At 48.8% G+C, this 15992-nt stretch overlaps 1 protein-coding gene across 1 annotated transcript in view; it reads left to right on the top strand.

The window, feature by feature from the left end:
- sirt7 (sirtuin 7) overlaps positions 1-7690 on the top strand; it is a 41395-nt gene extending 33705 nt beyond the window's left edge. The window contains exons 9-10 of the mRNA XM_085963721.1: positions 790-896; positions 4032-7690. Of these exons, the coding sequence (XP_085819847.1) occupies positions 790-896; positions 4032-4200 (276 nt within the window). The 3' untranslated portion in view covers positions 4201-7690. The remainder of the gene's footprint in view (positions 1-789; positions 897-4031) is intronic.
- The last annotated feature ends 8302 nt before the right edge of the window (positions 7691-15992 follow it).

Below are 15992 nucleotides of genomic sequence, written 5' to 3'. Positions count from 1 at the left end.
ATTACCACTTGCAAATTGCCACAACTGCATAGTAATCTCTGGTGTGTCATCCTTGGTTTTATCTTTGACCCCTCCTATGCCTCATCTGTCACTGTGCTTTTGGGCTGCCTGCCTAGCATCGCGTTATGGATAAGCCAGAATTTCTTGCAACTCAATATTGGCAAGACTGAAGCCACCTTGCTCGGCCCCAGCCATAAACTTTGAGCCCTAGTCCCCCTGATTCCATCCCCTATTCTGAATGCCCACTGAGGCTGAATTGGATGACATGCAACCTTGGTGACCTGCTAGACTCTGAGCTGAGTTTCAAACTCCACACCCCTTATCAATCCCTTTGTGACTATCAGATTAGAGTTCTCCAACGCCCTTATCATTGGCTTCCTGAGCTCCACCCTATATAAACTCCACTCATCCAGACCTCTAGCGCCTGCATCCTGTCCAGAGCAAAATCCCCTTGTCTATCACCCTAGTTATTGTCGATCTCCATTGGCTCCCATCTGTCAGTGCATCAATTTCAAAATCCTCATCTTCAAATCCTTCCACGGCCCTGCTCCTTTCTAGCTTTGCAACCTCCTCAGATCCTATGCCCAGGCTTGCACTCCCCACTCTTCCAACTCTGGTCTATTGCACAGTCCCCTTACCCTCTACTCTAACAGCATCTTCAGTTGCCTCTCATGACTCCCTTCCTATTTTGGTCTGACCCACAACTGTGAAGCACCTTTGGACGTTTTTCTATTTTAAAGCCACTAAATAAGTATAAGTTGTAATTTGTTGCTCCCTTATCTTCTGCAGTGGACACCAAAGGATGATTTAGCTACACTGAAGATCCATGCAAAATGTGATGATGTCATGCAACTGCTATTGGAAGAACTTCGCCTTGAAATTCCGCACTATGACAGGTATAGGCTGAGAATTTCACCTTCCATTTCTCCTCTGATTTCACTGCCCTCCAGTCCTTCCTTAACCTCTTCCCTCCAAATAAACACTTCTACCCATATTCACAACAACCCCCTCAACCATGCCATCTCACATAGCCTCTCTACTCCCATCGTCTCAATCACAGATAAGGCCATCCCAGTCCACTTCCTTGTATCCCTCACCGCCCACATCCCCCTTCCAACCCTGTTTTCCTCTATGTTTGCCCCTGGAATAAACTCTTCTCCCAAGTCACTTACAACTGCACTTTCAAACTCGCCTTTGGACCACCGTTCACCACAATACTTCTGCAGCTGTCCAACCATTCCCCCACCTTCACCTTTGTGATCTCTCCGACCCTGGTCATTTCCCCATAATGTCCCTCATCTTCGCTCCATCAAGTCCATGGGGCACAGCCTTGAACCACATCAAGCACTATCAGACCTTGCTCTCCTCTGCCAAAACCATTCACTGCTCCTGGAAAGCAAAGATAACCCCTGTCATCGTTTCTCCACTACCAGCTGTCTCCTTAAATCCCCCACCCTCACCTCCAATAACAAATGCGAGGAGCTCACTGATTTCTTGCCAGTAGGATTAAGATAATCTGTTCAGCTGCCTCTGCTGTATCTCCTCCTTTGCCCATCAAACCAAGCCTCCCCAGGTTCCCCCTCCACTTTTCTGTAGTTTCTCTCCTCTCTCCCTTCATTCCCTCTCCAAGCTCATCAACCACAGGACCAATCTCTTGCTCTCTTGACCCCATTCCCACTAAGTTTCTGATCACCCAACCTCCTTTCCTGGCCCCCATGCTAGCTGATAATGTAAATGGTTCCCTCTCCTCAGGTACTGTCACTCTCCCTTTCAAAACCAGTGTCATTACTCCAGTCCTCAAAAAAAACAACAAAAAAAAACAAAAAAAACTACCCTCAAACCCTCTGTCTTTGCAAACTACCACCCCATCTCCAACTTCACTTTCCTCTCAAACCCGTGCCGATCTTTCCCGCAACTCCATGTTTGAACTTTTCCAATCTGGTTTCCGCCCCGCCACAGCCCTAATCATAATCGCCTCTCTGCAGCCTTTGACACAGTCAACCACACCATCCACTTCCTACACCTCTCCTCCATTGCGCAGCTCAGTGAGACTGCCCTCGTTTGGTTCCACTCTTACTTATCCAATCGTAGTCAGACCATCTCTAGCAATGTGTTCTCTTCCCACATGCACCATTTACCTCTAGAATACCCCAGGATCTATCTTGGCCCCCTCCTCTTCCTCATCTGCATGATGCCCCTTGGCGACATCATACAAAGACATGGCGTTGTTTTCCAATACAACACCCAGCTCTACTAGCATTTTCAGCCCGTGCCATAAACTCCATACCGTCGCCACCATTCCCCTCCTCAGCCTCTGTCTCAGGTTGAACCAGACTGTTCACAACCTCCGTGTCGTATTTGAGCCTGAGCTGAGCTTCCGACGCCATATCATCTCCTTCACAAACACTGCCTACTTCCACCTCCGTAACATTGTCCATCTCTGCCGCTGCCTCAGCCCATCTGCTACTGAAACCCTCATCCATGCTTAATCACCTCCAGACTCGACTATTCCAATGCTCTCCTGGCCAGCCTCCCATTCTCCAACCTCCATGAACTTGAGCTCATCTGAAACTCTGCTGTCTACATCCTATCCCGCTCCAAGTCCTGCTCACCCATTACCCCTGCTTGCTGACCTACATTGACTCCTGGTGCCCGAATGTCTTACATTAAAAAATATCACCTTGTGTTTAAATCCATTCATGGCTTCGCTGCTCCCTATCTCTGTGACCTTCCTCAGCCTTACAACCCTCTGTGAACCCTGCGCTCCTCAAACTCTAGCCTCTTGTGCACCCTGCCACTCCTTTTGTCCCACCATTGGTGGCCGCGACTTCAGCCATCTAGGCCCTAAGCTCTGGAATTGCCTCCTTAAACCTCTCCACCTCTCTCCTCCTTTAAGTCCCTTCTTAAAACCATCTCCTTGACCAAGCTTTTAGTCACCCCTCCTAATATCTCCTCCTTTGGCTCAGTGACAATTTTTATCTACCACAAATTGAAGGCTTTTTTAGATTTTATTTAAACAATTAAATTGAGATTATTCAGACTGTGACAGAGGTAATTTAGTGAATTATACTTAAAGTGGGGAGACTAAACTTGATTGGTTGAAGGATTTGCTATTTTTCAATAGCATGCAAACATCGCATTTCTTTTGTTGCCAGTTGTCTCCCCATTTCTCACTTTCTCTACTGAAAGCATTTACTGTATTTCTGGTGAGCTGCAGTTTCACCGGGTGTCCTCTGGTTCCTCGACCAAGTGGCCATTCTTGTATAATCTAGACAGTGAGTGTTGAGATTGAAGGGGCAGCTTTACAGCCGAGTGTCATCCTGTCCTCACCGGACACACACACTTTCAGCAGGGAACATTAGATAACAGCCAGGAACAGAAACGCTAGCTAAATTTTCCCCTCCATAGCCCGGGGGCATTGAGAACAATCGTAGTGCCCCTGGCTGAGGTCTGCTAACAGTGCAGACTGGGAAACTAACCTGGGTCTGACCATTATAACTCACTTACACCCTGTCTTTACCAGTTGAGTAATCAGGGGACAAATGGTTTTTATGGTCTGTTGTTGGTGAATAATACAGGTCCACAACCCCTTATCCGCAATTCCGAAATTCGAAAAGCTCTGAAAACCGAAAGTTTTTTCATGGCGCGTCACTCGTGTGCACGACATGACCCGAGTGGCGCCACACATGACCCGACGCGGCCGATGCTTGACCCACGCAGGTGTGAGGCGTCAGTTGTGTCTCAGCGCTGCTACCAGTCACACGTGCGTCTGCTGCTCTCTGATATTTTTTGTTATTTTGTGATTTTGAGTTTAATTTCACTGAAAATGTCAAAAAGAGCTGCAGATACCCCTACCGTTCTGAAATCCGAAAAATTCCGAATTCCGAAACGCATCTGGTCCCAAGGGTTTCGGATAAGGGGTTGTGGACCTGTAGTTGCTGAGGATAGATTACAAAGCTGTGGGACTGGCACTATCTTTATCCAGTGATATCTCAAAATGACTTTCACCGTGATGCCTGATTCTCTTCAAGGTCGAAAGATCCGATTTTCAGTCTAGCCACTCAGCTGAGGCCAGGTGAAGAAGACAGTCACAGTCGTAAACTACTTACCAAGGACAGCCCAGGAGGTGTGGGCTCCACTGTCTCCGGCGGTTGGTACGGCAAAGGTTGTGCAAAAGGCAGAAGAAGGAAGAAAGTCTAATCTGGGAGCGCTGATTGTCATTGTTTACATTTTTTCTGATTTTTTTTTCCCCCTCCTTCCCCATGCAACCTCTGTCACCTTGGGGAAGGAGCAGAGCTAATGGCAGATTTCTGCAAACCCTGATGCCAATACTGCATAATACTGAGTCAGTAGGCTGTGTGCTGGCTGCATGACTAGAAGTTCCTTTTAGTATATCAGGTACGCCATCCTGTGACCACTGGCTTGAGATTTGAACTAGTCTGTTAATGTGAGTCCTCAAGGTACCACAATATTAGTTGGACTACTAAATTTCAACCATTTGAAAATTAGTGGGCTACCTGGTTTAAAATCACGTAGCATTTGATATTTGGTTACTGAATGTTCAGTATGATGTACAGCAAAAATATTCCAGAGATAAGTAATTTTAAATGCCATATAAATCAGGGAGAGTTGAAGGACTGAATCGGATCCCTGATGACTTTGGCCAAAAAAGCATTAACGGGCAACCAAATATGATTTGGGCCCACTCACTACCAGTGAAAAAACAAATGATCTCTTCTCTGGAGCACCCCATATTTATTGCAATTATAGAAAGTGAAGCAATGCATCTCTTTAAAACAATTGATATTTCAGTGTCTCTTCGGAAGAATTTTGCAGGGGAGGTTAGTTTCAAGGCACGTACTCTGGGTATTCTTATACAGCTGATAAATACACTCTGCCCCCGGTTTCCTGCAATGAGAACACAAGACTTCAGGGTGAAGAACAGACAGTTACCACCAGTTTTCCGCCCACGCTGAAGTTGAAAATGACCCCCACTCGATGCCCAACGTCAGTTCCAGTAGTAAGTGCTGGAAACAAGTGGGGAGCCGGTGAGGCTCGCACATAATTTTCCAATGCACTCCGCTCAAGTTATCCCCAAGAGCCAGTGTAACTCGAGCAGAAAATCCACACCCATATCTGTAAATTCTCTTTTTATAAAGCAGGGTAATCTGAATAAGTCTCACTAAACTTGATTAGTGACTTCCTGTTAAGTCAGCCTCTTGATTCTTTTGAAAACTCAAACCTGTTCCAGCGACTTAAATCTTGTCATTAAAACACAGAAATAGTAGCTGTGTGCCGAAATAGCTTTTGCAAATGCACTTGCTTGTGTCCGATCTCAATGGTATTATTTTTTAAATTTCAGTTTCATCTGCAGAACATTAACTCTCAGCCACTTTCCATCATCAGTAATGGCGTCGGAGCAGATAAAGCAGCAAAACCTGTCTGTAGCTCTGAAAGGTTTATCTTAAATTTTGAAAAAGTTAGAGAAATAACAGAAGAAAATAAAGCTTTTGAATATATTTTGCACTAGTAGATATTTCAATTTACAATGCCATTTGTATGTCTTTTGTTTACTTTTATTACATATTTGGACTACTTCTTGAAGGATTTTCAAAACCACCTCTTCTACACAGGGATTTTTCTAATGATTGGTCACTTTTCTAGTTTTACTACTCTTGCTCACTGTTGGAGGCCTCGAATATGTTAGTTTACGGTTTACTGTGATGTTGCAAGCTAGGCTATCAATGGATTGATCCTGAAATGATCCCACCATTATCAACAAATTTAACAGATATTTATCAGGGAGACTGCCCACCCTAATGTAATCCTTGGTTTTCTCTACTCCGCAGTTTCCTAATGTACCCGAATCACGCTGTCTGGCATCAAACAACGGGGATTATGCATATTGCAACACATAGAGCTGTACTTGCTAATCAGCAGAAGCTTTAAAGTAATATTAATGCAGAGAATTTCCTGTGGGGGGGAAATGTATTCCCCTTGTACAACTGTTCAAAACATTCTACAGTTACAGTTTGCTGATACTGGAACATGGTATGTTCTCAATGTGCAAAGAAGGACTTTTTGCTGAAGTAGTTTATTTATTCTGGGGGAAGAGAGGAGAGTGCCAAATCTTCAATTACTTTGCATGCATGCAAGGGGATTGGCAGCTTCTGTGAAAGTACTGGTAAATATCCTAGAGTAACAGTGTGATTGCCTACAGACCAATGATTCTGCCTCGTGATACTGTCTGTGTACAGTATGTCATTGGATGTGTTTCCAAAGGATTTTTCCTTCTAAGCCCTCACAGAATTGGAAAAAAAAGTGTTGTTTCAGGATCAATCCACCAGCCAATACTGAATGCTGCGGCTTGTTTTTAATACAATTTTAAATCAGTTTTTACACCGAAACCATGTAAAGACATGTATAAAACGGGTATTTTCATTTTTTAGTTGTTAAATAGATTGAGTGTTCCGATCCTGACAGTTAATGAACGAATTGAGTGTTAGTATCCAGAAAGTGAATGAATGGTAAAACAAAAGCAAAATACTGCGAATGCTGGAAATCTGAAATAAAAACAGTGGATTAAATGGTAGTATCCTGACAGTGATTGAGTGGTCGTATCTTGATAGTGAATGAGTGGTTTGAGTGGTAGAATGTTGATCATGAATGAGTGGATTAAGTGGTAGTATCTTGATTGTGAATGAGTGGCAGCATCCTGGCAGTGATCAGTGCATTGAATGGCAGTACCCTGATGGTGAATGAGTGGCAGCATCCTGGCAGTGATCAGTGCATTGAATGGCAGTACCCTGATGGTGAATGAGTGGGAGGATCCTGGCAGTGATCAGTGCATTGAATGGCAGTACCCTGATGGTGAATGAGTGGCAGCATCCTGGCAGTGATCAGTGCATTGAATGGCAGTACCCTGATGGTGAATGAGTGGGAGGATCCTGGCAGTGATCAGTGCATTGAACGGCAGTACCCTGATGGTGAATGAGTGGGAGGATGTGTGTTTTGTTAAACGATGCTGCTGTTTTTATCTGATTGAGTCTGTTTTTTTTCCCCCTGTTTAAAACAGTCTGGCAGTCACTAAACTCGTTCTTACATCTAATAATGCTGAGTGAATTAAGCCCAGGGATGGCTTTTCAGGTTAAAAACTGAAAAAAAAACTTTTCAACAAGTTTGTGAGGACGGGGCTTGGGCTGACTTATAATCGTTTTTTAAAAATCCTGACCACTGTCTTATGCCATTCTTGATGTTTTGTTTTGTACTGTTATGTGATGTAAAGATGAAAATTGTTCAGCTCTCCAGCATTATCAGCCTATGCTTTTAAACATGTAAAAAAAGTGAGGTTCAAACATGTGGTTGTAAATTTTAACACCTGGGTTGTTCTCTACTTGTGTATCATTGGTCATGTGATTGTCTCTCGTGTCTTGTGTTACACCTACAAGGATAACATTTTTCAGATTTGTCAAATGCTGTGTGCCTGTAGAGTCCCAAACAGAACTTCGCATAATTGCATTTTACTTTACAGGAGCAAGAGCTCTTGGTGATCTTGCTGGGAGATGAACATACAATTGGTGACTCGCTGGTAGAGAACATCTGTGGTTGCACTTTATTTGATATATAAGTTGTCAATCATATTACAACAGAACTGTAATGATCATTTTTTAAATAAACAGTCCTAAGTGGAGAGCCTGCATTCTTATTGTTCTGTGTAAATTAGTTCTGTTATCACCAAGAAAAAATCTACATTAGCTGCACGATCTGCTGCCTTATAGTGATATTTCTATCGTTTTGTGTACTGTTGTGAATCTTTTTTGCAGATATTCAGGTTTGATTAACTGCTTTGGCTGATATTTGCACTTCCCATATAGTGAGTTGTTGATATCAGGCTTCCTGACGGGATTGACAATTGGCAGGGTTCCTAACATGGGTCTTACTTTAGTTCCTCTCTTCCTGATTTAACTGACTGTAACTGGCATTGATAGTAGCTATAAAGATGTCATTGAGTCATAATGACACAGAAGGAGGCCCTTCGGCCCATCAATTCCATGCCGGCTCTCTGTAGAGCAATCCAGTCAGTCCCATTCCCCCGCTCTATCCCCGTAGCCTTGCAAGTTTATTTCCCTCAAGTGCCTATCCAGTCACCCCTTGAAAACATTGAGTGTCACCACTTCAGTCGGCAGCGAAATCCAGGTCCTCACCACTCGCTGCGTAAATTTTTTTCCCTCACATCCCCCCTGTATCTCTTGCCCAAAACCTTAAATCTGTGTCCCCTAGCCCTTGTACCACCAACTAGTGGGAACAGCCTTTCCCCATCTAGCCTATCCAAACCTGTCAATCTTGTACACCTCTATCAAATCACCCGTCAACCTCCTTTGCTCTAATGAAAACAAATCCAGCTTCTCCAATCTGTCCTTGTAGCTAAGATCCCCCATCTCTGGAACCATTCTGGTAAATAATCTCTGCATCCTCTCAAGGGCCTTCACATCCTTCCTAAAGTGTGGTGACCAGAACTGGATGCAATACTCCAGCGCTTTATAAAGGTTCAACATAACTTCTGTACTTTTGTACTCAATACCTCTATTTATGAAGCCCAAGATATCTCATGCTTTGTTAACCACTCTCTCAATATGTCCTGCCACCTTCAGGAACCTATGCACATTAACACCCAGGTCCCTCTGTCCCTGCACACTCTTTAAAACTGTGCCATTAAGTGATGGGAAGAGCAAGTGAACAGTCTCTCCCCAGTATGAACTCGCTGGTGTGACTGGAGGCCAGATGGTGAAGTGAATCCCTTCGCGCACACGAAGCAGGTGAACGGCCTCTCCCCAGTGTGACTGCGTCGATGGATTTCCAGCTCAGACGGGTATTTGAATCCCTTCCCACAGTCCCCACATTTCCACGGTTTCTCCGTACTCTGGGTGTCCTTGTGTCTCACCAGTTTGGACAATCAGCTGAAGCCTCGTCCACATACACAACACGTGTATGGTTTCTCCCCGCTGTGAATGGCGCGATGTTTTTTCAGGCTATGTAACTGGTTAAAGCTCTATCTACAGTCAGTGCACTGGAACACTCTCACTCCAGTGTGGGTGTCTCGGTGCTTTTCTAGCCACTGACATTTGAAATCTTTTCCCACAGACAGAACAGAGAAAGATTTCTCCTTCCACATTCCAAGGCCGATGATATTCAGGTCCTGATGAATCAAGTGTCTCTGTCAGATCTGGTTTGAGTTTCCCGTCTGTAAATCCTCCCCTTCTAACACCTGCCTCCTGGAACCGTCTCTTCCGCTTCACTCCGTCTCCACCACTCGCATGTCTGTAAGAATTGACCTGTGCACTCAGCATAAGACCAGGGCGCACAGCCACAAGCAATACAATGGGAGAAAATAAATTATAACTATTTAGAGAAGGTATATCTGTGGAATTTACAATGAGGCAAATAGTTTGTAACTGTGTTGAGAACAAAAGACTTAGGGGGAGAAAAACAGTATTGAACGAGAAAAGGCCATTTGGTCCATTAAGCTTGCTGCTTGCACAGACCATGTGCTATCTACCTTAACATGGACTCTACATACTTAATCTCCTGAGGGAACTTCCCTTTAAAGATACGACCCAATCGCCACAAGAAATCAAACAAAACTGCAGAATATTCATCCGCCCCCACAGATGCACCATTCAGCTCGGGCAAGCTGCCGTCCTCAGACAAAACCCATCCTTCAGCATCAGGGAAACTATTACCTCCTGCGAGGTATTTGATTAACTAAGTATATACTTACTATTTTATCCCATTCCCAGTCAGATTTTTGTCCAGTTGATTTTTGAAGGAGGTAATGAGCAGACCATCAGCTGCTTTTACTGGGAGTCTGTTCCCCATATCCATTGCTCTTCTAAACTTTAATCTCACTTGAAGCTTAAATTTGAACCTGTGACCCCCCCCCCCTCCAGTTCTTTGATCATCTTCCAAATCCAATAGCCTGTTAACATCAACACCATCCATGCCTCTCCACATTTTAAAGAATTGGATCATGTCTCTTTTTTTCTCTTCCCCTTTCATTTTCCCTGATGAAAATAATTTTAGCTCTGCGAGTCTGTTCTAGTAATTTACAACCTGCAATCAACCGTATCATTTTCCGTGAGCCCTCTGCAAAACCTCTGACGGCACAGCCACATCTCTATCATTGTGCAACAGGGATACCTAATTAGACTGGAGGTCCACTTATTAAAAATATTAGTGACCCAAATAAATAGAAGTGGATTGAAAATACATTCTACAGTTAAGCTGTTTAAGTTTTTTTTTATATTAATGAGATATACTGGTGAAACATAGACTGGTGAAATGGCAGATGAAATTTAATGCAGACAAGTGTTAAGTCATGCATTTTGGAACCAAGAATAGGGAGAGCCAATATAAACTAAATGGTGTTGCGGCTGCCGCAGAACACGAATGGAGGCCGAACCGATCTGAGGAACACATGGCTTTTATTACATTCTCTTGAGAGATGACTGCCCCAGCTCCTCTCTCTGCTAAACCCGAAAACAGACTGAGGGCGACACCCACGCTTTTGAGTACACACTGAGGGCGACGCCCGCTCCTTTGTCATGCCTTAAAGGCAGCATGCTTCTTAAAGGCAAGGTGCCCGATTTATTGTCCACGGACGGAAAAGTGGATTGCGCCCGTTTAGGTGGTGATCCGCCACACAGCTCCCCCCAGAATCCGCTTAGGAGGTGTGGACGAGACGGTGCGGCGGTCTGATGGGCCGGCCGGAGCGGCTCTTGTAGGACGCCGGTGGACGTGGAACGGCCGGGCGTGGAGCAGCCGGGTGTACTGGCTTGAGGGCAGGTCGGCCGCGTGGCGGTGGACGAGCTACTGGGACCTGCTCACCGGGCTCCGAGTGTGCTGGCTTGAGTCGGTCAACCGACACTTTTTCAGTCCTGTCGCCCACTTGTAGGTCGAAAAATTTGTCCCCAGCCTGTAGCACTTTGTAGGGCCCGTCGTACGGGGGTTGAAGGGGTCCGCGGTGGGCATCGTGCCGGACGAAAACGAACCGTGCCTGGTACAGACTTAGCGGGACGTGTGAGGTGGATTCGCCGTGCCGGGCAATGGGCACCGGGGCGAACTGTAGCGCCGGTGAGGCGAAGTCGTGACGTTGCTGGTCGGCTGACCAGGGTGTCGTGGCGGTGGGCAGGAACTCACCGGGTACGCGCAGCGGCTGGCCGTACACGAGCTCTGCCGCCGATGCGTGGAGGTCTTCTTTAACCGCGGAGCGCAGGCCGAGGAGGACCCACGGGAGTTGGTCGGTCCAGGCGCCGTCCTGGAGGCTGGCTCGAAGAGATGCCTTCAAGGATCTGTGGAATCGCTCACACAGTCCGTTGGCTTGGGGGTGGTACGCTGTGGTGCGGTGAATGGTCACCCCGAGATTGCGTGCGATGGCGGTCCAGAGTTCAGAGGTAAATTGCGGACCTCTGTCCGATGTCATGTCGGAGGGGACGCCGAACCGTGCGACCCAGGTGCTGACGAAGGCTCTGGCGATGTCGGCGGTGGTGGTAGAGGTCAGTGGAATTGCCTCGGGCCAGCGCGTGGTGCGGTCGACGATCGTCGATCGTCAGCAAGTGCATGTGGCCTTGCGACGGCGGCAGGGGCCCGACGATGTCCACGTGGATGTGGTCGAATCTATGTGAAGGGACGGTGAACTCCTCGAGGGGTGCTTTCGTGTGTTGCAGCACCTTGGCCCGTTGGCAGGCTAGGCAGGAGTTGGCCCAAGTATGCACATCCTTGCGAAGGCCGCGCCAGACAAAGCGGTTGGCTACCAATTTGATGGATGCGCGGGCGCCGGGGTGGGAGAGGTTGTGGAGAATCTCGAATACCCGGCGGCACCAGGACGCTGGGACAACGGGCCGAGGTTGAGATAGGGATATGTCGCACTTGACCGTGACTGCGGTCGGGCCGCAGGCGACGTCGGCCAGGCGTAGCCCTGGTAGGTTGGTAGGTGCGGAGAGCAGATCAGGGTCCATGAGCTGGTCTGCTGCGAGTTGAGCGTAGTCGACTGCCAGGTGTGCGGCGTGGATGGCGGGGCAGGAGAGGCAGTCGGCTACCACGTTGTCTCGGCCGGAGACGTGTTGGATGTCCGTGGTGAACTCGGACATTGCCGCGAGCTGGCGCTGCTGCCTGGCGGACCAGGGGTCGGTTGTCTTTGCCATTGCGAATGTCAGGGGTTTGTGGTCGACAAACGCAGTGAAGGGGTGGCCCTCCAGCAAAAAACGAAAATGGCGGACCGCCAGGTACAGCGCGAGGAGCTCGCGGTCAAAGGTGCTGTACTTGACCTCCGGGGGGCGTAGTTGGCGGCTGAAGAAGGCAAGTGGTTGCCTGGCGCGTCGACCCACTGCTCGTACACGGCGCCAACCGCGTGGTTGGAGGCGTCCGTGGTGAGCGCTACTCTGGCATTGGGCCGTGGGTGCGCGAGCAGGGTGGCGTCGGCGAGCGCGGTCTTGGTGGAGTTGAAGGCGGCTGATACATCTGCCGTCCATTCGACCACCATCTTGCCGCTCCTGCCCCGGAGGGCTTCATACAGGGGCCTCATGAGGGACGCCGCTTTGGGGATGAAGCGGTTGTAGAAATTCACCATCCCGAGGAACTCCTGGAGTCCTTTGATGGTGGTGGGGCGGGGAAATTGCTGGACGGCCTGCACCTTGGTGGGCAGGGGAATGGCCCCAGCATGGGTGATGTGGTGGCCGAGGAAGTCGATCTTGTCCAGGCCGAACTGGCACTTGGCTGGGCTGAGGATGAGCCCGTGGTCGCTGAGGCGCCCGAACAGGATGCGAAGGTGTTCGAGGTGTTCCTGCTTGGAGGAACTGGCTACCAGGATGTCGTCCAGGTAGACGAACAGGAACTTCAGGTCCTGAAGGACCGAGTCCATGAGCCGTTGGAATGCCTGGGCCGCATTTTTGAGGCCGAAGGGCATCCGCAGGAACTCGAAAAGCCCGAAGGGGGTGATTACGGCCGTCTTGGGGACGTCCGCGGGGTGGACGGGGACTTGGTGGTAGTCGCGCACCAGGTCGACTTTGGAAAAGACTGAGCGGCCGGCCAGTCTAGCCGAGAAGTCCTGAATGTGCGGCACGGGGTACCGATCAGGGGTGGTGGCATCGTTGAGGCGGCGGTAATCCCCGCAGGGGTGCCAACCCCCGCCTGGTTTGGGGGCGATGTGGAGTGGGGAGGCCCAGGGACTGTTGGAGCGGCGGATGATGCCGAGCTGTTCCATAGTGGCAAACTCGGTCCGCGCGATCTCCAGTTTGGCCGGGTCCAGCCTGCGGGCGTGGGCGTACACTGGGGGGCCTGTGGTAGGGATGAAGTGTTCCACCCTGTGTTTGGCGACCTCCGCGGAGAAGGTCGGGTTGGTGAGGGCCGGGAATTTGGCCAGGAGTGCAGAGTAGTCATCCGTGGCCCGGGCGTGGCACTGTGACGCCATGTCGGCGGGTTGACGGGGGGCCATGGCACCCAGGATGGGGGACATGGTGTTCATGTCCATGAGGCGGTGTCGAGGGATGTCTACCAGTAGGCCGTGGGCGCACAGGAAGTCTGCGCCGATGAGAGGGGAGAGTACCTTGGCAGTGATGAACTCCCATCGGTAGCGGCAACCAGCGAGGTCGAGGGTGACTGTGCGGGTGCCATACGTCCGGATGTCCGAGCCGTTAGCGGCAGCCAGCGCCTGTCCTCGTTCACCCTTTTGGATGTCGAGGGCGGAGGCCGGGATGATGCTGTGCTGAGCTCCAGTGTCGCACAGGAACCGGCGGACGGTTTTGTCATCCGTGACGTACAGCAGGGAGCCCGCGTGGCCCACGGCCATCGCGGGGGCTGGTACGGGGGCGGACTTGAAGGAGCAGGGAGGTGTGCACCGTTGTGCCCTGGTGCCGAACCGTGCGTGGTAGTAACAGTAGCCCGGGTTTGTGGGGCGCGAAGGCCCTGTGGGCCCCGTGGCTGGGCCTTGTGGCCGGTGAGGGGAGCGCCCAGGCTGTGGCTGCCAGGTCCGGAGCGACGTCGCGGCTGGAGTGAGCGGGCAGCAGCTTGTCGGCCTCGTCGGCCAGGGCTTCTAGGTCCGTGAGGCCGGACGCCACGATCGCTGGGCGGATGCTGGGAGGTAGCTGGCAGATGAACAGCGTGTGGAAGAGGGACCCGGGTGGGCTCTCATCAGTGAGTGAGAGCATGTGGGAGAGGAGGTCTGACGGTGAGGCGTCACCGAGGCCTGGAAGGTCGAGGAGGCGGCAGTTTCGCTGGTATGTCGAGGTCGTAAATTTTTTAAGGAGCGCGGCCTTAAGGTGTGCATACTTGCCCTCCTCTGGTGAGTTCTGCAGCGCTATCCAGACCTTCGTGACTGTGGAGCTACCGAGTGATGCGACGAGGTAGTCATACTTCGTCCCATCTGTGGTGATGTGTCGCAGCCGGAATCGGGACTCAGCTTGGAGGAACCAGGCTTCGGGCTGGTTTTCCCAAAACTCCGGCAGTTTCACGGAAACTGCGTTCATGTCCGCCATTGCAGTGCTCGGAATACGTTCTGAGCGTCGGGGTCACCAATGTTGCGGCTGCCGCGAAACACGAATGGAGGCCGAACCGATCTGAGGAACACATGGCTTTTATTACATTCTCTTGAGAGATGACTGCCCCAGCTCCTCTCTCTGCTAAACCCGAAAACAGACTGAGGGTGACACCCGCGCTTTTGAGTACACACTGAGGGCGACGCCCGCTCCTTTGTCATGCCTTAAAGGCAGCATGCTTCTTAAAGGCAAGGTGCCTGATTTATTGTCCACGGACGGAAAAGTGGATTGCGCCCGTTTAGGTGGCGATCCGCCACAATGGTACAATTTTAAAGGGGTGCAGGAACAGTGAGACCTGGGGGTTCACATACACAAATCTTTGAAGGTGGCAGGCTGTTTTAAAAACACCATATGGAATCCTTGGCTTTATAAATAGAGGCATATAGAGTACAAAAGCAAGGAGGTTAGGCCTCAGCTGAAGTATTATGTTCAATACTGGGCATCACACTTTAAGAAGGATGTCAAGGCCTTGGATAGGGTACAGAGGAGATTTGCTAGAATGGTACAAGGGATGAGGGACTTCAGTTATGTGGCTAGAGTAGAGAAGCTGGGGTTGTTCTCTTTTGAGCAGCGAAGGCTAAGGGGAGATTTAATAGAGGTGATCAAAATATTGAAGGGATTTTGATAAGAGTAGATAGGGAGAAACTGTTTCCACTGGCAGGATGGTCGGTAACCAGGGGAGACAGATTTATTTTGTAGGGCTATGGGGAAAGAACATGGGAGCAGGACAAATTGGATCGCTCCTTTAAAACCCACCATGAATTCTGCTTCTACTACTGTTTTTGTATTCCATGTCCTAACAGCCCTCTGCGGCAAGGAAACATTCTCATAACTCCTTTCTTCGTTCTTCTGGTGATGATCTTAAATTTATACTTTTAGTTACTGATTCAGTGGAAATAGTTTTTCAAGATTAACCATCAAATTTTCTCATAACTTTGAACACCTCTTAGATTGCCTCGTAACTTTTTGTTCTAACGAAAAGGCCCCCAGTTTCTGTAGTCTCTCCTCAGACCTAAAGCCTTGCTCCATCCCTAGTATGATCTTAGTGAACCTCTTACACCCTCGCCATGGCTTTGACATCCTTCCTAAAGTAAAAAAAAACAAAACTGGGTGCAATATTCAAACTATGGCCTAACCAATGACATGTTTAGGTTTAGGTTTTCAGATGAAGTAGGGTTTGAGGGTAGGGGATTAATTAAACAAGGCAAATAGACCTGCTGTCCCCATTTTAAAGTCATACATTCTGTCCTTATTTATATATTTGTATTATAAATTCCTATGCCCACATTTATAATGGAAATTATCTATGTAAACTTGTCACAGTGTAACTACACCCTCCTGCAAGTAGTGGCGCTGCAGTTCCTCCACTGGTGGTAGGTGGTAGGTTGTAATTAAAGCACGACA

The sequence above is a fragment of the Somniosus microcephalus genome, chromosome 21 (assembly GCF_052327205.1).
Source record: "Somniosus microcephalus isolate GS21.2 chromosome 21, FLI_Smic_1.0, whole genome shotgun sequence".
Lineage (NCBI taxonomy): Eukaryota > Metazoa > Chordata > Chondrichthyes > Squaliformes > Somniosidae > Somniosus > Somniosus microcephalus.
Note: the sequence above shows the minus strand (reverse complement) of the source record. Positions and strands in the feature narration are given on the sequence as shown.